The 21,402-nt window shown below is 35.5% G+C and overlaps 1 protein-coding gene across 3 annotated transcripts in view; it reads right to left on the bottom strand.

Moving 5' to 3' along the window:
* The window catches only part of SEC24B (SEC24 homolog B, COPII coat complex component), a 48,691-nt gene that overhangs the window by 12,204 nt on the left and 15,085 nt on the right, over window positions 1-21,402 (bottom strand). For 2 of the 3 annotated variants that reach the window (XM_054204162.1, XM_054204165.1), the window contains exons 4-18: window positions 18,271-18,375; window positions 13,531-13,611; window positions 11,642-11,823; window positions 9,859-10,043; window positions 8,572-8,674; window positions 7,571-7,697; window positions 6,841-6,950; window positions 5,762-5,874; window positions 4,111-4,229; window positions 3,694-3,749; window positions 3,166-3,372; window positions 2,400-2,523; window positions 1,601-1,759; window positions 952-1,125; window positions 161-271 (exon numbers count right to left, since the gene is read on the bottom strand). In XM_054204162.1, coding sequence (XP_054060137.1) covers window positions 161-271; window positions 952-1,125; window positions 1,601-1,759; window positions 2,400-2,523; window positions 3,166-3,372; window positions 3,694-3,749; window positions 4,111-4,229; window positions 5,762-5,874; window positions 6,841-6,950; window positions 7,571-7,697; window positions 8,572-8,674; window positions 9,859-10,043; window positions 11,642-11,823; window positions 13,531-13,611; window positions 18,271-18,375 — 1,956 coding nt within the window. The remainder of the gene's footprint in view (window positions 1-160; window positions 272-951; window positions 1,126-1,600; window positions 1,760-2,399; window positions 2,524-3,165; window positions 3,373-3,693; window positions 3,750-4,110; window positions 4,230-5,761; window positions 5,875-6,840; window positions 6,951-7,570; window positions 7,698-8,571; window positions 8,675-9,858; window positions 10,044-11,641; window positions 11,824-13,530; window positions 13,612-18,270; window positions 18,376-21,402) is intronic. The other variant, XM_054204163.1, reaches the window with a different exon arrangement.

The following is a 21,402-nucleotide window of genomic DNA, read 5'->3' as shown; positions in this document are numbered from 1 at the left end:
CAAGGGGATTCAGCTCTTACCAAATTTATCCATTCACTAAATGCAACACCACTCCAACCTTTTTCTGCAGTACCCAGGTTTCATTGACTACTTCATTTAAATGGCTGGTAAAATTAAGTACATACAAAAAGATATTTGAATCTTCCTGGTCTGTACTCACCCATGTTTGCTAAGAGGCATACAACAGCTTGTACATCCGCTCCTGCATATACATCAGCCAGTGAACTTACTACAGGCAAGCAAAGCGTATGTACTCGAATTCTACGTTCGCCTAATAAAAGTAAGTAGAAATCATTATGCAATAGCTCCTGGTGCAGGTATATAAACTCAGTCATTTCAGCATATCTTCTATCCTCTAAGATGCATTCATTTTGTAAAAACACACCAGTCAGGAAATTGCTGTAACACTATCTCCTGTTCCTTTCTCTTAACCTGTTCAAATTCTGCAACGCTCTAAAGCATTCAACTTATGAATCATCACAAGTTCACAACAAACTAGCTTATAATATCCACAAATGCCTTGATCCTACAGATGAAGCACATTGATTTCCATCCCAAAATTTTGTGGCCTTTTCAAGAATAGAAAGTAGCTGCTGCTATTCTTTATGCCCACCCAATGCACGAGCAACTTGCTCCAATCCATCACGGGTCTGTGATTTTGGACAAAGTACACACCAAACATGTTATTGCTTATAACAATGGTATGCCTTTTAAGTAAAGGAATCTTGCTGAATCAACTCCATGTAAGATGGAAATAAATTACATTTCCCCATCAAAACAGAGTTTATAAAGATTGACATTATGTGATTAACTGTCAAGCAGGCTCACTAGCCTTGACAAGATTCTCTTAGGGTACAGAGAAAAACAAAAGACTGTGGAACTAACTATACAAACACTAGGTTAGAAAAAGAAACAAAAAGCCCTGTGGCCAATTCATTTGAATTTATTTACCTTTGCTGGAAGTATACAAAAGAGCTGTTTGAAAACAAACCAAAGATGTGTCAGTCAAACTTTCCTCAATGGACATTTGTACTGCAAATCCAGCATCAGGATTGACATTGGCAAGGGACAATAGATCAGTGGATCGTACAAAAAAGTTCCCATGAAAAGTGTGTATTGAAAGACCTAGAAGCAGATTAAATAATTCAGAGTGAGGTTAAAATAGCATGAAAAACTGCTATCAATAATTAAAACACACAGTCCTCAAGCTATGTTTAGAAAACAGTAAAAATACTTATTCTAACTATCACGCAGAATCAATTACGTGAATCATTAGACATTTCAGAATGATCCTGTAGCGTTCATGTTCAATTCTGAACACTCCAAACTAAATGGCACCCTTTCAACTAAGTTGACATGTAGTGTAAGTGAGATGGTACCATCTTAAGTAAAAAACAAAAACAAAAAAAACCCAAAAAAACCAAACAACAAAACAAAATGGCAAAAGCTAATGGAACTTACATAAAGAAGGCAGCTGTCTTACTCTTCAGTGAAAGAGGAATGACCCGAACTCTAATGTTGCTAAAGACTAAGCTAATTCAAAATTATAGTTAACATGCTTACACCAACTTTCCCATATGAATCAGTATTTAAAACATACCTTTTGTACATCTTATGCGCATAACTGCTTCAAACCCAATCTTTCTTGTAAGGTATCTTTTAAGGTCTTTTTGCAACTTTTCAGCCTGAGCAGGATTATGGGTACGATGGAAAGATGGATAGTAATAGATGCATCCAGCAGAATACTTGGACATGCAAGCTGTGAAGGAGGAAAACATATGCTTAAGAGGTAAAACCATAACATGAAGTTAGGACACAAAAATTGTGTCCAACCTTCCACAAGTCATATCTACGTTCATCTTCTTCTTGATATGATCCACATCTGTAAGACAATGAGAACTGGCCCAGACTCAGGCCACTGAAGACAGTGATGAGTCACCCCAATACACAATTATCTAATTATATGCTTACTTCAATAAGCATGCTACCTTTGACAGCTAAGACAGGAGCGCATGATGAAATATTTAATGGTGTAAAGGCAAAATTAAGTGTGTGCAGAGAGACAAATCTTGGTTTAATACTGAAAGATGAAAGTTCTGTTCTACCCCTATAACTAACCTTTATTAATTCCTTGCCACCTGACTGTTTCCTGTTCTTGAGCAGCAGAATATCTTCTCGTTTAAAACTGTGAAGTCCCAGAATAAATTGTTTGATACCACCAATCCAATATTCCTGTTCTTTACTGTGATCAACTTCAAAGTCAATTCCTTTGCAGCATCAGCTGCGTTTACAAAAGTGTAAAAAGATTTGCATGATTTAAGAATCCCTGAAGTAGCCCATGCTTCCAAAGACAGACAACAGTGTGGAAAGAGTGAATGCACACATTAGGTACTCCTTACCAAGGGAAGCTAGATCAGAATATTGTGAACTCAGCAGAAATAAATCCACAGCAGTCTGCTGGCCTGAGCAGTCCAGTGCCAACTTCTTATAAAAATCTGTTGCTGGACCAAGATGCTGGACCACCTTTGGTGAATAAATTATAGAGGAAAGAGTTAGGACAACGATTGTGCTCTCTTAAGACTTCATGGAACAAGAGACATACTATTCAGTAGCAAAGTATCTGAAAAGGAAGTCTCCTTTAAGCAATAATTTATAGGCGTTTCTACCTGCAGAAATTATTTGTCTCATGCTCCTTATTCTTTTAGTTTGTATTTAGAAGCAGTTATGAGAACATAAGCTTCCTTCAAAGTAGGATCACACAAATAAACACTCATGTAACTGTGCAACACTTACTGGGTGCTGTAAATTACAAGGCCATAAAAATAATAAGAAAACGTGTATTAGGTCTACAATTTAATATATCCATGCTTTGGTTCAAAACCAAAGTTGATATTAACTGAATTAGCGATATTTGCAGCTTCTTTTCCTTGCCAAGAAAACCTATGGACCAGACGCCCAAAAGACAGCTCATGCACTTTGAAACAAGTAGTACCCCACATACATGTATAAACCAGCGATATTAAATGCACATAGACTTTGAATAATTAAAGTTTAGTGAATTGCTATAAACAAAAAACCAAGAGTTGATCTGCAGAACTACACAAGTCAGAAAGACATAGCCAGTCCCTAGTCTCATGAGATGAATATTAAAGGAAGTTTTTGTACCTTTGTGCTTGACCTTTGATTGGGATCTTCTCTGGAATGCAAAAGCCCTGCTCCCAAAGATGGTAACTGAGTTTGAAACACAGATATCCGGCCACCCGTTGGAGACATCAGTTTAAATGCAGCCTGAAGAGCAGGGCCCAATGCACTATGTGTTTCTCTTGTATTGGTGAACATATTTGGTAATGCATTCAACAGATCTTTTATCAGCTGCAGAACAGATTGAAAGGTGTTTATGAGGTTTTGCGAGCTTGAGATTTTCTGCAATTTCTAAAAAGCTGCATTGCCATAACTGAAGTGGAACAATCTGTAACCAAATATTTCAGCTTAGTTTCAACACACTAAGGAAAACAAAGTCATAATTTAAAAAACCATGATGCATCAAACAAACAACATGTAATATTTCTATAATTAAAAAGTAGCATTGGATTTACATATTATGAAGACAGGCTTAAATTCAAAGTTTAAAAGGAGCCTCTATTTTGAATATTTAACTCTTCAAGTTTAATGATATATTTTGAGCAATCATACCTCTTTGCTTTCATGGAGATTTACAAGTAAACTATCTGGTGTAGGTAGGAAGATATCTGTAGGGAGAACGCAAAAAAGCATTTTATTAGAGAAAAAAATTACATTAAAATAGAACAAAACATTTCACAGCCCACTGTTATACATGCCATGAGATAGAAGTCTACTTTTCTGATACATATATTAGAGAGAATAATACAGCCTATACAAAGCTTGTTTTATTCAAATCAAAATTAACATTTGAATTTCACCTTTTAAACACTACCTGCTCTGTAGCTAGTGTAAGATTATTTTTAAAAAATATATCCCCTATACAACCAATAAAATTGACCTAATACCAGAATATTTTAGATTCTAATCTTTCTTCAGGGAAAAAAGTAGCTTCTCAAAAATTTAGTTTCACATTTTCTTTTTACTTACCATCGATATCCGAGACAATCAGCATCTGAGGCTGAGATAAACCTTCTTGCAAGTTGTAAAACTGAACAGTGCTGTCAAACGTTATGAACCCTATTCTTGTTCTCGAGTCTCCAGGCAGCCTGAAGCATTAAAAAATAAACTATTAAGCCCTAAATTTCTTTCTCAAGACACATACATACACACAGCTCCTGCTGACGTTAGCAGAAACTCAGCTCATGTATACAGGGGTGAAGGGAGAACAAAAGAAAGGAGACCTGAAACATGAATACAAGTAATATTTCTTCAGTATCTTCTGAAGAGCTGGAATAACAATAGTTTACAAGATACACTATCACAAGATAAGTGTTACAGATAAACACTCACTAATATATTTGATGTTTTGTTGCAAGAGAGAACTTAGCAGGTTCATTTAACGTTACACTGACAAATGAAAGAAGGTAGCCTTCTCAGTTCTTAAATAGAAAATAGTGCATCCTGCTCTTTCAGAATTCAAAAACCCCATTCACTAATATAGTTACAGCGTACTTACAGTTCCAAACCAAAATCCAATGTCTCTACAATGCAACATACTTATTTCTCATGTGGACCATATTCCTATGTATGGCATTAAAAATACAAAAAGAAAAACTAAACGGGATTTCTCAAATAGAACATAAGATATCAGCAAATGCTGAAAACCATGACAGTGAACAAAACCAAGAGGCAAATATTTTTTTCCCATCTGAGTATATAAACTAACAGGATGTACTGATTTTCCTATAGACTTTGCATGGGATCTTACGGGTTTCCCCAAAATAATTTAGCATGTTTCTGAGAATCTGTTGACAAAATACCTGTAAAGGTCTGAACAAAGAAAGACTAAACCAACAAATACAAGTGAAGAATTTTATTGTAGATGTTGGTGTCTTTATCAGAAATTAAAATCAAGTTTCTTAAACAAAACCTGCAGAAAACAATTTCCAGAGTGAGGCCTCCACAGGATGCAAATTTGTTTGCAAAACACATGAATATAGTGAAGTTTATTAATCCTTGCTCAAAAAGCACCACCAACAATCCCATACACGCTGTTACAATGCAAAAATGAGAACAGATAGAAAGCGGCCCAGGTAGATCTAAGTGTGATCTAAAAAAACCAAACTGACAACGAAATTCACTCAGGAAACCTCCCACTAGCATTTACAACATTCCAGTACACAGCACCTGAGCTGTTTCAGTGCAAGAACCAGCCAATTTAATCTCTGTAATTTAATTATTTTTGTTGGCCTTGGCAGGGGGAAACAGTACACGTCATAGATGTTTATACAATCAACGTGTTGCTAGAAGTTACAGGTAAATATTTTTTGCAGATAAATAAGTAAATTATTTGCAGATCCATCTTTAATCACATGCAGGGAAGATAGCTCTCATCATGGAAATTGCTTCAACAGCTGTTTTTTTGGCAGGGCTGATTTTTTTGCTTGGTTGGTGTTTTGGGTTTTTTTTGCTTGTTTTTCAGACATCTAAGTTGCACTTCAGAATCTCAGGCAACAGAGCTTCTGTCCTTTAGGGACAGAATGTTTAACCACTTTATGCAAGCTTTCTGCAGAACTGTAGGTTAGTATTATTCATAATAAAATGTTAGCTAATTTGAAAAGGTTATTTATATTCTTACTTGTCTAGGTTTTCCAGCAATGACTGGCAGACTATTGCCAAATATCCAGCCTCCACTGCATTATGAGACACATCTAAAACAAATAAATATACCGCAGGCTGAGGAGGACGAAGCTACAAAGTAAAAAAATAAAAATAAAAAATGTTCAAAAATCATATTTAAAGAAATGTTAAAAATGATTAGTCAGTAGAAAGGGAAGCGGGAAAAGGGAACATGTAGAAAAATGCAAGGTATACACATTATGCAATAAAACTGATTTACTAAGAGTCATGCAGACAGACTAAACCATGATTCCCAGTGGTTAATAACTCCCATTTGTAGTAAACACACAACGTTATGCTTCAGAACAGAAATTGGATATTTTAGTCTCTCCTTCCAACAGTCAACTCAAACATGACTCTCTGATGCCAGATATGGTATTCACTCTTCAAAACACCACTGGTCTTCCACTGTGTGGACAATGTGATCCATTAAATGGGGTTAAAACATTCTACCTACATGCTTTTCCCAACCATATAACAAGCTGTATTTATTCACTGCCAAATGTCTTGGCCACAGTGATTCGATTCAAAGACAAGAGAACAATTTATTTTATCTCTTCTTAATAATGTCATTATGAACAGGGCCTTTTCCCAGGCCTTGTTTATCTTTCTTGGAGAAAAGACTACTATCACAGCAATTGTAGGTTGACTCATACTTAGAATCTTTTCTGTCACAATTACTAACTAAAAATTTGAATGCAACTTAATTGTCTTGTTATCCCATCACTGGTCTTTCAAAACCTCTTCAAAATGAGGGAGAAACCCAGAAACCACATTGCAACAGACTCAAACCAGACTATGCCACATTAAAATAGACTGGACAACTACACGCATTGCAATTGCCTTTAACTGACAAGCCTCTGAATATCTTCATTTGCCAAAACTCAAAATAAATATTAATTTTAACTATTCTTCGGTGTTAAAAGGACCTTCACAGGAAAATTAATACACACCACTGGAGCAATACGCAACATTAATTTCAAGCCCATTTATAGTAACATGCAATCGCTGTTGAAGTTACCATGAAAAATTTTTTACCATATAGTCCGAGGAAGCAATGAACTCCACTGTAGAATTTTGGACCTCTGGCCGTTTGTGAGGCTCTCCATAAGATCGTGTCAGAGGATTATACATAAACTCTTCAGGAACTATAAAAAAAAAAATTCCCACAAAAAACTGTATATATTTGCTGACAAATAAAAACCATTATGGCAGCTACAGGCAAACTAACGCAGACATATTTCAATTATCACCAACAACAGGAAAAAAAAAAAATCACATTAAGGATACATAAAATGGAGGAACATTTTAAGTAACCCAAGCAACATCAAAGTTAAATAACAGGAAACAAAAGGTTTACTTTAAGCAGCAATATATCCCCAACTTTAAAACACCAATGCAAATAAAGCATTTCACAACACCAAGCTTTGACCTGTATTGTTTCTCATAACCTCTGGCCTGGATTGCAGACAGTATTAGCTGTCATCATGCTGCCATTTGCGTATTGCAACAGCAGTCAATGGAATAAGTTGATTTCATTATACAAGTAATCAGGATAATATGGTTACATTTATTTTGTCTCCCAGAAAATTGCAAAACATACTTTTGCTTCAGAAAATGCACAGTACACCTGACTTATGATCCAGAGATTTTAAAACACATCTTAAGAACATTATAATTTTAATCTAGAGTATCCCATGGACTGGTATGATGCAAATACTTTAGAGAGAGTCTATAAATGCAAGGATCTGTTGCTACAAAAACTTACCATCATTAACTCTATAGCAGAGGTTGCATTTCCACCTCCTTTGATCAATGAAAGAAACAAAAGGGTTGATATATGTCCTGCAGGATCTGCATCTCACTATTGTGCTTGATGTTATTACTGGTAATTGCTAAAAAGAAACAATGGAAAGCTGTAACAAAGGTACGTAATACATTTTATGGAAAACATTACTGTGCAGTACAGTGCATAAAAGCTTCACAAGACTAGATATTCTATCACCTTTCCTTTTATCTTTTTAGCTCCTTTTCATACAGAGTAATTATGATGCCTATTAAAAATATCCTCCCCTTTAAAATCAGAAGAAATAACATTTAATTATTGTCTTAATGCAATCTCACAAATCAAAGATGTAGTAAGATTTTTAATGCCACTACTTTAAATTACACAGTTAAAATTGCCACAACAATAATGGCAAGAGGAATTATGAAAGACAGGACAACTCTAGGTGACTAAATGTGACAGACAGCAAACCTTACACAAAGAACACACACTATATGAAAAGAAGTCATACCAGACAGTTATCCACCTTTTTACATAAATATAAATAAATCAGATGGATAGGAGTTATGAACACGGCTTCAGTCTTACATTGTGCTTACCTTCTATTGACAGCATTTATCATGCCACTAATACATTCAATATGAGCACCTCTCCAAGAGGATAAACACCTTTTCAAGAGGTACCTGACAGTTCTAAGCCCAACAGAGTAACAATTCAGAGCTTCAGAGAACTACAGGCAAGCAAAGATTTCCAACAACAACAAAAAGTAATTTAATGACTTGTCCAAAGACTTTCCCTTTTCAGTTTCAATGAAGCCGCAATTTCAAGGCTTTTTCCCTCTCCTCCTCTCTAAGTCCCAAACAATTTTTTGCTACTTCTGTTAAATTTAGGACTTATAATTCATTATATTTTATTGTTTGAATGAAAATAGGACAAACGCATATACTAAAAACATATATTAAAAAACAACTAAGCTAGTTTACCGTTAGGTCTCTGAAGGGATGCAGCAACAAACCCAAAGGAAGCTTAGCTTTGTTTAACAAAGCCTGTGTCTGTGGAATATTTGTCAATGTACATCGAAATGAGCTGAAAGGAAATAAAAACATTATGTTGAAAATGAAATTTTAAAAGATGTTAAAAACACTGTGTTAACACTTGATTTTAAAGGATTTTGAAATTTAAATCCTGTTTTACAAAGCTGATTTTATAAACAAAATTAATACATCGAAGAGATTTTAAAAGCCTCTTAAAAAAAACAAACAAAAAAATACTCCCCCACTCCCTAACTTAGTAGATCAGCAATGCAAGTATACCAAAGCAAGCTTGCAATAAAGAGATAAACCTGCTTTAGGTACAACACTCAATGTAAAATGATGTAATTTTTATTTGTTATAAAGATTTTTTGGGTGATGGAACTAAAAAAGGAATACTGTATTTTCTAGTTCTCAGAAAGTAATATTTATATAAGAAAACAGTAGAAAAGGATCTCAAACACTGACAGTCACAATCTTTTCTTTTGTCTATGTAAAGTGGAGGATGGACTTAAAGCTAAATAAAGGGCACTAAAAACCCCCAATGCACCAGCAGTGCTGTCCAAACCGTTCAAGACCCAAGAATGATTTTGAGACCCCCAGTTTCCCAATTTGTGTTTTCTGGTGGGACCATACATTGTCATTAGGGCAGTAAGCTGAGTTACTCTGGCACAATCAATAAAATTTCTTTTGGAATTAGAATTAAGATCTCTGGGGGAGAGCAATTTCCATTGTACCTAGCTGCACTGGATTTGGGACAGCAGATAATACTACTGAATGTTAATTAAAGGTGAAAGGATACATCATGATTGCAGGATTACCACAGTAAAATATACTCACAGTTTATTCAGTCTATTTAGGCATGATCATCACAATTTTCTGGAAAAAATCCTATGCAATATTACAAAAATATTCTATGAAATGTACTGAATAACATTATGGTGTCTATTAATAGGTTGGGTTTTTTTAGATGGATAAAACAAGGCAAAGATTAAGCAGGTTTCTTAATGTTTTAATAAGTGAGCTGCACTCACACTGCATATAACGTATTCTGATGGCAATACAGTTTCAACATTTGTGTAAGGATGCAGAGAATAAACTTATTTTCACATGAAAGGGGTTATATTAGCTCACCGCAAACATTTAAAATCAGGAATCAGTTTAGACATTTTTTGACACTTTAAATAATTATTAGTCATTGACAAACGTAACATGCTGTTCTAGACACAGTACACTTACTCTGGACTGCAGTTTAATTTCCTAAGATCAGAATTCAAGTTAGGCACAGGTGCTGGAACTGAAGATACAGGCAAAATATTTCTATCTTGTGTAAGGTTTACCGGTCTCAAGCTTTCTGGCTGCTGAGAATGCTGTAGACTTAACCCTCCTAAGGAAGAGGACAGCTGGTTCACACCTGGATATTGCTGAAAAAAGTAATAGTAAACACACAATCAATAACCTTAAATCTTTTTGTAATCCAAATTCTTCCAGACACATATTAAAAAATGATACAGCAGTAGTAACAAACCCAACCAAACAAGAGAAGAGTTGCATGGTAGAAATTTAAAAATGCTAAGACAAATGTGACATAGCTTCCAAATATGTATCATTGGACAAAATTCAAATTCATGATACAAATCAACATTGGAAGTAACAAATAATCCTTCAAGTTTTCCAGGCATAAGAAAACAAGTTACTAGAAAGGCTGACAAATTATTTCCCTCTTCAAAGATGTTACAGTGTAACTTTTCCAAGTTACACAAAGGGTTTTTATATATTTATTTTTACATGAAAACAAAACAACATAGAAAAAGAAGAAAAGGTTAGGTTGGAAGGCACCTTTGAGGTCTGATAGTCAACCCCCTGCTCAAGCAAGGCTGACTTCACAGTTAGATCAGGTTGCTCATAGCCTTGTCCAGCTGAGTTGGAAAATACCTAAGGATTGAAGATTTCACAGCACATTCTGTTCTAATGCTTCCCCACTCCCATTCTGAAGAATCTTCTCCCTATATGTCAAACCGGAATTTCACTTGCTGCAACTTTTATAGGTTGTTTTTTGTTCTTTTCCTATGTACTCCTGAAGAGAGCCTAACTCTATTTCGCATTATAGTGAAGATGAAGCTAAGTCTTTCAACTTAAAAGAAAAAGTTAAAATAAATTAAACATTTCCCCTAGGTCACATTTTACATTTTCCATAGCAGTGAAAGCAGTCCTGGATATTATATGCTAACTTATGGTAGGTACTACACTGAGATCAGTAAGGAATTTTGATCACCTGTAACAGCAGCTTCGATACGTTTGCCAGCTGGGCCTTATTTCAGAGTGGCATTTGTAAAGCAGTACATTTTGTTTTCTACGCCCCTTCACGTATACACTTCTGCACACTGCTTTAGCACTTCTATTTTGCCTCAGCATCTGCCTCTTCTTCAGATTTCACTGCTCTTGGGTGACTCACATGCGCAATGGGAGCCAGGTGATTGTACACACCTTCTTGGGTTTTTGGTGCTCTCTTTACCAGGAACAGAGCAGATGCAGGCAGCCTGCGCCACCACACACCCAACACAGGCTCTACAAAGCTCATTCATCTGGATCCTCTGCCATGCCTTGCTCGTAAGGTGATTTAATGCTTGAGATCATAGCCCATAGTAGTGCTCTGATCAAATATATACTTGCTGATCAAGTATTTCATTATGTCTCTTCATGGTTTCCTATCAATAAAGTACAGGTCTTTGAAACACCAAACCTTAAAACTATGGGTGCTGCTAATAACTGGTGAAGCAAACTTATTAAGCCTATTTGGAGATACACTTAGATTTTAATTCAAAAGCCTTCTAATAAGTTAAGATCCTGTAAGACCTAATAAAAAGTGAAGATAAGTTATGACATCAATATTATACTCAATATTGTCTCAGAAATTATAAAAATAAGATATGAAAATACATAACAAAAGAAATATATCCTGCAGAAAAGACTCTTCCCGTAAAGTTACTTCATGAAAAAGTTTTAAATTAAAAATACAAACCTGTGGATAGTGCTGAAACCCAGGATGATGTCCTGGATTACTGGGCTGCACAGGAGTAGGCGGTGCTGCATTTTGGTAGCCAGGCTGCAGTGCTGGATATCCATAACCAAAGGGCTTAGAAGCTTTTGATGTCTGGGGGACTGATGGAGCAGGAACTGGGCTGCTGGTGACAGAACGTGTCTCTGGAAGGATAAAAGAAATCCCACAGGTATTGAATATACTTACTATTTCTTTCTTAATTTAAACGTAAATTCCTAAATGCTGAACAAACAATACCTCCATTTATAAGTTTTTGCATTGTCCATCAAGTTTTTATCTGCATTGACCAAACAAATTAGCATGGAAGATTACTGCAATTATGCTGATAATGGGGCTATACATGGGAAGATGACCATAGACTTGTGTAACTACTAACAAAATGCTATTTTTTTCTTTAAGAAAAGCAAGCAAATTAAAAAAATGAGTATTTCAACAGAATAAAAAAAAAAAAGAAATCAAACCCCCTTAGTGCCACACTTTATTCCAAGATTTGCACTTGCTATAAACTGCAAAAGAGAGCACTCATGCTTAGTCTCTCCTGTACCACTTATGAATACTGTTAAATCATAACACTAAGGCAACAGAAGTATTCTTTAAATATAGACACAGAGCTTTTCCTGAAGTAATGCAAATCCCTCCTATACATCCCTGCAGCACAGTTTAGTCCCACTATTTTTAAAGGCCAAACTGGAAGTAACTCATAGACCTAAATTCATGGAAAACTTAACAGTTGTAAAGAGATTAAGCTACTCATTTATAAATGTCTACAAACGTGAGCTAAGTTTCAGAAGAATTTAAGCTTGGTAAAATCCATCAGGAAAAGTGGCAGGTGAAGCAACCAACTACTCAAGAAACCAACCACCAAGAAACTACTTTTGGCACGAGCACTCCAGGAGAAAAAACAATAATAAATTGACAGATCAAAGAAATTCAAAGTTGATCCTATTATTCTTTAAGGAAGACAGAAGGAACAAGTTATTTTTAGAATATGCCTTCAGCAGAACCAAAATGGTTGGTTATTAGCTGAGAAATTAGAATTCATAACGCTGCAGTGATGCCTCTGCTACCCTTACTGCATGAGCTAGATGTGGATAGCGGCATCGGCTTTTTACTTGACAGAGATTTCACTTTACACAGGAACCCATCAAACTAAGCAAACTACTGCAACATTCTCAGAGGCTAAAGCAAAGCAAAAAAGGCAGAAGGGGAGGCCCCCGAATTAATCCAATTATTATTTAAAGTATTGGCTAACATACTTACACCGAACAGCATCTTTGCCACGTGTTCTCAATACAACAGCTCTACAGATTTTGAGACCGAGCTATTCTGCTAATAGGTTCATTTAGAACAAACCTGACACTCCCGACATTTTTACAGATAAAAACAGGCAAAATAGCAGCCATTTTCTTTAAATGAAGAAAAATAGAAGAAAATAACCTCTCTGCAAGCTGATATTTTTGGTCTCCCAAAACTTCAGTGACATGTCAACTATTAGCAGCTACTAATGCCAACAATCAGGCACACAGCATAACCTAGAGAAAGATGCCTGCTTTCACACAGAGCATACTTTCAGCACTACCCTCAATATTACAATGGAAAGTATGACTTATGATACAGGGAAGTTTTATTAAATGGTTATTCCAACTTCAGTGTTAAAACTGTGAAAAGCGATTAAAAAGGTGAGGTATGTTCTCTCTGATGATTGCCCCCAATCCTTTCATAGGCATTTCCTTTCACCTACTTGTTCATTAACATTAAACAACACCAGAAATAGGGAAAAAAGTTATAAACAGTAAACATTTAAGTTTTTAAACAAACAATTTAGAATTAACAGGCAATAAACTGCATACCTGGATAGCCACCTCCTTCCAGAGCATCATAATTGTTCAGAACAGGAGAGGCACTGCTTGTAGTAGAGGAACTATCAATTGCTGAGGGAGGAAAATAATTTAAAGTTAGGTGCTTCAGAAACAGCAAATTTTTGAGAAATAAGAGACTGAGAAATTTTCCTAAAAAACTTTGGTAAGAAACTGTCGAGAAAGGTCCTGTGAATAAAACACCACTTCAGCCCTAAGATTTGAAAGCTATTACCACTGCAAAGAGGTGGGAGAGCAAGAGATTAACAAACAACATGATATTAAAACAAACAAACAAGCACATGCCCAAATAGCAAGAGAGAGATCAATGGCAAAAGGAGAAAAACAATGAAAAAAGTTGTTTCTTCAACTAAAAAAAAAAATTTTTCTATTAAACTAGAAGTTCTTTCTATATTACATCAACTGGAGGTATGTACAACATTTTTAAAATAGTCTTTATCATGACTTCCTTCACAACTGCAAACAGAAGATTCTCATTGTCTTCAGAGTGATTATGCACCATCCCCACCTTCCAGCAAAACTGACAAGTATTTAATTCTTTGCTCCTTTCTGTCCTGTTGCAATTCAGAGCATGTTTTGTTTTCAATGTAAAGCTTCTGTTTTCCACTGAACATTGTCAAGAGGTCTCAGCTTCAGTCAGAATAAACAGTTACTTTTGGTACAGCCAAAAGTCACTATGTAAAAGTAAGTAACAAAAGTTAGCTAGCCAAAAGTAAAAAACTACATGGGCACATACATAGTTGTTAGTACTGAAGAGACTCCTAATTTTTCAGTTTTAGTTCACTCTATGTATATATCTTGAATATCTTACTGTAAGCATTGCAAACAAAAATATATTTCAAAACATTTCTCCCAGTGCCATTTCACATACATTCCCAAAGAAAAAGGGCCAAGGAGATTAAAGGCATCTGCTCCTTAAAACACTCCAAGCCATGAAGTGTGGCAGAAAAGAATGAGTAGATTGAAGGATTAAAAAAAGACGATTATATATATAACTTTTAGCAGCAGAACAGACACAAAAGAGATTCACTGATACTGTTCTACTCAGAAGGATCAATGTGACCACACATCCCATTGTGAAGCTGAAAGTATTTCAAAGGAGAACTTCAATGATGGAACATCTGAGATTTGATCCCCCTTCAACTGATATTTCCAAGTAAAGAGACTCCTGCATATGGAAACATCACTGACATTTGGGACACATTAATGCCATGGTAACATCACGACCATATAGATTATTTTTGAGCATTTTGCTTTCAAAGCATTCAGCTAAGAAATAGAAAAACTATTACAAAAAAACCCCACAACACTAATAATAGATTTTAAATAATATATTAACTGTGAAATTAAATGAACTGCATGAGTTTCACTACACTGTTAGTTTTCAGATGGTTTTTCACTGTAAATTTCCTTCTCCCCCCCCCCCCAAAGTTTATACAAGAACATAACCGCAAGATTTCTTTTCCTACCAAATTTTATCTTTCTATTTTAGAAACCGAACGAAACAGGATTCATTATTTTGTTCCCTGGGCAAGAACACAGTTTTTAAAGGTTTGGCAAGTCCTACTACAGAAAAGCCAAAATGTACTTTCATTAGTTCAAGATCGAGATTTAGGAATTTTCAAGAAGTTTTGCTTGTCTAACCAGAAGTTAGTTCTGCATTTCAAAAAAATACCAAGAGGATATAAGCACAGTTGTGAACATGTAAGACACTAGATTCAAGCTTTCTGATTAAACCACTATGTCACTCTTTACAGAGTTTCTCCCACAGTAAATTGTATTAATAAAATTCTGTCTGTTATGTAATTCCATATAAAATGAGTTTCCTGTTTTCACTAGGAAGATACTAATGATCCAGTGACTTGAAAGGAAGAAATACTATATACTTCACAAACTCTGCTGGAAAAGTTAAGAGAAACCAATTTGACAAATATGTGAAAGAATATGTTTTAAAAGCATGCTGTAATTAAAAATAATGCAACTTAGTCGTAGTTCTACTATTACAAAAAATCTATGCATCATTTCTGACATATAGAAAAGTTCTAGTCAGAAATTATAACTTCAGATATTTTGAAACACAAACAAGGTCTGCCTAAATTTAAAATAAGAAAGTGAATCCTATTACTGAGTATCCCATATACTTACTGTACATAAGTACAGAACCTTTCACTTAAGGTCTTTGCTTCACTTCTCAAGAACTTTCAAATTTTGTAACACATTCTTGACAACTGCCAGAATCCCAATGCCTACAGGAATTACTATGTGCCCTGTTCTACTTTCCACTGGAAAACAAATACTTGACTCAAACCCAGCAAGCTGTACAGTTTCCTGCAGACCAAAAGTAGCTTCAGACTCTAAGGTGGTCACATGTGTCATGGAAATCTCACAGATTCTCCACCAATTAAAAACTCAAGAACATCCACAAAATTAAACAACAGTTTTCTATGCTTAAATTAAGCTACAACAGCTGTCAAAGTTTACTTTAGCATAATACGCACCAGACCAGAGAACATACCAGAAACACGGGAAAAAATGTTTTATAAAGAAAATAATTAGAAAACACTGCTTAGACAAAAGTAATACTTTAACATGCTTTTAGAGTTAAGAAATTATTTTACCAGTACAACTTTTGCTTTCAGAGTTTTCAAGAACCCTTTGGCAACATAGTTAAAGATCTCACTGGTAAGAGTGACCAAAAAATTGAGAAGCTATACAAGCATAAGCAACCTGATGTCCAACACCAGTTTTTCATATAACCACTGGCACAGCCTGAATTAGAAACCTGTCTACAGAATTTGTTTAGGATTTACATTAACTCCTGATGACAGGGCATAAAGCAGGATGCTTATTAATCAGGTACCTATGTACTGAACCTGAGTGCCCTTTCACTCTTTTGCATAAGATAAATTTAAATACAATGATAGCTCAAAGGCTACAGGCTTTAGTGAAGTACAGAACTTGAGAGAGACAGATGGTAAGGAGTAAGAAACCTTTGTCTCTGGTAGGTTTAGGGAACAAAGTAAGAAGACAAAGGTTGTGGTTGATTAAAAAAAAAAAAAATATCTGGCATATCCTTTGATATGGCCTTGACATGGGATTAGGCAAAAATAATTATCTGCAGAAAATTCAGTAGGTAGCCCTGCAATAAAAAAGACCCCAAATGCTCTATTGGCTTTTAGCCTACTCTTTAGAAACCTGAGTTCAAACAGCAGCTGCATCATAACAGCTAAAGCAAACTTTATATCCCAAAGTGGAATTGTTTTCTAGATGATAAAGAACAACTAGACTCATAGCATTAAAAAACCCTGCTATCTAAAATTAGGAAGAATCCTTAGATTTAAAAAGAAGAGTTATTCGGGAGTTACGATGCATAATATCACTTAAGTTGATATTATTGCATCCTCCAAATATGGTCCTTCTCTGGCTGGAACAATGACAAGTGTCTCCAGCTGAAAATGCCTTCATCCTTGGAAAAATAACAACAGCAACTATCTTCTTCTTACGTTCTACTAATAATTCAACGTAAAAGTTCAGTCAATAGTATTCAAAATGATAACATGAACCTATCATATTGTTCTTAATTACGACCTGGATGTCATCATTGTTTTGCTCCATTCTTCATGATATCATTAGGAGTGCAGTAAGCTGTTTTCACAGTAACCCAGTTTTTATGATTTAATTATTTTGATAAAACTCAGAATTATATGGCGCTGATTTTTTTTCTGTCTCGTTACAATCTGAGTTATAAGCTTAAAGGAAAAGTTACAGAAGTCTGATATCCCAAATTAATACTAAAAATCAGCACACACAAACAGGAGTAGCGTATCAGCACAAGGTATGTGCTATTGCTTCCATCAACAAGCGCAGAAGTCTATGTCTAATCTCAAAAAGCTTTTTACACTGTTACCACTCATACATACATTGTAAAGACTTTTCTTTACCTTAGAAGAAAAAAAAAAGTTACCATCCAAGAAACTAAGGTAACTAAGGTGAGGAGACACATCAAACTCACAAAACCAGGCCATTCTGACAAAATACAGGCAGAATCCTTGCAACCAAGAATGTAACTTTTCAATCAATCAGGACAAACTGCTTCTTAAAAAAAAAAAAGGTGAAACTTTTTAAAGTTCCCTACAAAACAAGCAAGTTAATACTGAGCCTATGTGCCTGACTATAGAGACATACCTTAGACGGAAAAAAAAAAGGAGTACATATTAATTTACTGTCTTAAAAAACACACTTACTACCTTTCAATATTTACTTCACTACCTTAATTGTAAGAGTTCTCTACATGTAAAATGAGAAACAAGGTAAATGCTGTTTAATATAACAATACAAATGGCATCTAGTTGCTTAAGTACCAGTCTAAGTTCTAGAGCTAGTTATCTTCAGTTAAGAGTTTAAAACCTAGCACAAATCAAAGTATTAAAAATATGGGACTCTTGCAAGTTGTGAATATTACTTTGTTAGATACATAAAACATCTGATATTAATATGACCAAAAAAAAAAGCCCATTTGTTGACGACTACTGAACTCCTTTTTGTTTACTATACTAGAAACAGCTGGGAATCTCTAGTTAACTACACGATGATATGTGATGAGTTGGAGTGACATTTTGTCTTAAAGGAAAAAAAAAAGTTTCAAGGGATGGAAATACGGAACAAAACTTGAGTAGGAAGAGAACAAGATACTGGTGTAAAGCTAAAGCCAACCTGCTTCCTCATCCTCCTCATCCTCTTCCTCATCATCTGAACTTGATGACAAGGGAGCTGGTGCAGAGCTAGCTTGATTATTAACATATCCACCATACTGCATGCCTGTGAAGTGGAAAGCACAAACATAAGAGTCAGACAGACAGGAAAGATGAGAAACGAAAGTCACAAATCATTGCATTAAATGCGAGAGAAATTAGCCGCCCTAGAGAAAATCCCAACATGCAAAAAGTTAAATCTACAACCCTACTTACAGAACTATAGTTCATATATGAACTATATGAGCAGTACATCAGAAGCAGGTTTTAGTGGGCTAGTTTAGCAAAGCATTATTAGCACATGGAAGTTCGCAGAAAATTTTATATATATGTGAGTGTGCATGGGCATGTATATCAGGCAGTTAAACACACACACAGACTTTCTATTTATGTATTTAGTATCAGTTTGTCCACTAGAATACTTTCCTAAGTTAATATATAGAAATAAACAAGGTCCTTCCCAGATAAATTCAAATTGTGTAATTAAAACTCCAATATTAAACATTTGCTTGGCACACCTGCCACTTTTAAGACAGGAATAATTCATGCTGAAATTCTGAACGCTGTCAGAAATTAATGAAATATACTGCTGCTGCTGCAACATGTGAGAGTACAAACATATACCACAGCAACACAGTCAGTGAAATTTAAGCTATCTAAACCCGAAAACTTGGTTAGTGTTATTTTTAAATTAGTGCTGAAATGCAGGCTCATAGATCCATCTAAGCAAGTAAATACACTACCCACATTTAAGATCTGGTGACAATGCAACAACTGTTACCACTGTCACCTCCAAACCATAATCTGTAAGGTTTTTTGGTAGTGGTATTACATTTTTTGTTTGTTTGTTTACAATATCTACTCTAAACATATGTGAACAATACACAAAAGCAAGACATACATATACTATTTTAAAACAGAGTAAAGCAGGCAGCAATGACTTATCAATCATTTCCTACATTACTCATTCCTCATTCAATTTCAGCACCTCCAGGAAAAATTAAGTTTCTCTTGTCACAGGGCAGCATTAGCAAGGATTTTAAACATGCTTGTAGTCAGGCTGAGCCATCCTAAATAAATGCAAGTGACCACTGTTTCTCTCTTAGCAATCCAATGGATTGCTATAGCAAGAAAATATCCTAATTCGTCAAAACTCTACAAAATTTTTCAGACTCTTTGAGAGTTTGGGATTTTTTTTCTCCCTGTAGAAGCACTGTGTCACCATTAGTGTTCCTTATTTTAACACTATAGAGTGCTACAGAAGTGTTCTATGTTATGCATAATCTGAAATCACCATGGTACTTAATAATCCCCCCATCCACAATTTAAAGCAACTATATCAACCTTTATTTTATTTAAGCTATGGGCTAGTTTCATGGCTTTTTTAAAAAGGGTTAGCAAGTGAACCCAAGAGGACCACTTCAGTTTCACTTAAGACAAAACAACAGAATCAAGGTGAAGAGTATCTATTCAAACAGTGGAAGTAAAAAGAAAACAGAGCAAAACTTTATCACAACATTCTTGAGAAGCTGAACTTTCATCCAGAGATTAATGCAAGAAGAGGCTGAGATTTTTTCACTTTATCTAGCACATTAATACTCCTACAATTCCAATCAAGTTTCTCCACAATACAAGTAGACACAATGATGAAGGCAAAATCAACCCAAGTGCAACAAAGAAGGTACAATGCTTCAGCTTCTCTATACTGCTAAAACACAGGACTAACTCAAGTCATTCATAGTCCCATCTTTTATGAAGGCTCTGGATGCACTTGGTAAGGAGGACACGTGAAAAACATTCTCTGCGCAAAACCAGACCACAGCCAAGGAGATTGACTCTTTTCTCAGGCCTGAGAGAGCTACCGAGGAATAAGACAGAGCAACTGCATTATTGTGAAGGAGAAAAAACAACTTAAAATAATTAACATGCAAGTAAAAGGCAGGGGGGGAAAGTCAGGATGGCAAGAAGGGATGCACCGTAACACAGACAGACAGCTGAAGTAAAAGAAGATGGGCATAGTGTGAGAGGACAGACCTCTAACAAATACCATGTACACAGACAGGAGAAGAAAGTTAAGTAAATCTACCTGGAAAGGGTATGCCAATGCAAAAATTCCAACCACGGGCAGATGGGAGAAAAAGACTGAATTAGTCATTCTACTAACTCTACTTTGGAGTCTTCGGAATGTTTTTTTGGAAAACAAACTTCCACTGCTAAAACTCCCCCTTTTCAAGTCACTGGTAATATACATAAAGGATGCATGTGTTCAGAAAGAATATAAAAAAAGGATTAAAAAAACATGCTAGTGACATGGAAGTTTAGGAATCATCAACTATGAATGCTCTGGAACCAAGGCTGGTTTGACTCGTACCAGCCTTATGAGTCTGCATAATTTTTTATTTTCATTGACTGCAGTACTACAAATTTCTGCCTTTAGGCTACTCCTGCGCTGTGCCAGCACAACTGTCCAGCCACAAAACCAATCTGAGAACTGATCTTGCTGAAAAATAACACAGTTTTAAAAGTCATTCTCAGGTGGAGAAGTCTCCAATTCCGGTTCACTGCCCAGCAATGCCACCAGTAGACCAGCACAGGGGAGACAGCAACTTATGGGCGGAAATGGGCAGCTGAAGACAGCAGTTCCGAGGGCCAACGTGTGCCTAATCAGTATTTCTGTTGAGACAACTCAGTTCTGCTTAGTATTTTTTCCAGAGCTGCTAATAATGTTAAAATCTCTTAACACTGCAAAAGCTCATTTTGAAATCATTATTTATTTTGAGTGAGATTACTTCATAGGTTGGGCTTAAAATGCATCCACATAATTTAAATTGTCACAAATTTCTTGGACTGGAAATTTCTAAACGCTGCTACCAATGTACGTGTAATAGAAGAGTACTGCACTCTAAGGCTTTATCCCACTGTATTTTACAGACACCTAGAAATGCAGGTGGGAGGACACAAAGGATAAACTGGGATAAGAACTCATTTGCCTATGAAATAAACCAACTATTTAGGTATTTGATGTACGATCACCCATACCACGAAAGACTTCAAAACGTAAAGCACACATTTAATGTGGCTTAAGTTTCATAAT

This window comes from Rissa tridactyla, chromosome 5 (genome assembly GCF_028500815.1).
Source record: "Rissa tridactyla isolate bRisTri1 chromosome 5, bRisTri1.patW.cur.20221130, whole genome shotgun sequence".
Lineage (NCBI taxonomy): Eukaryota > Metazoa > Chordata > Aves > Charadriiformes > Laridae > Rissa > Rissa tridactyla.
This window is presented reverse-complemented; position numbering and strand designations above follow the sequence as displayed.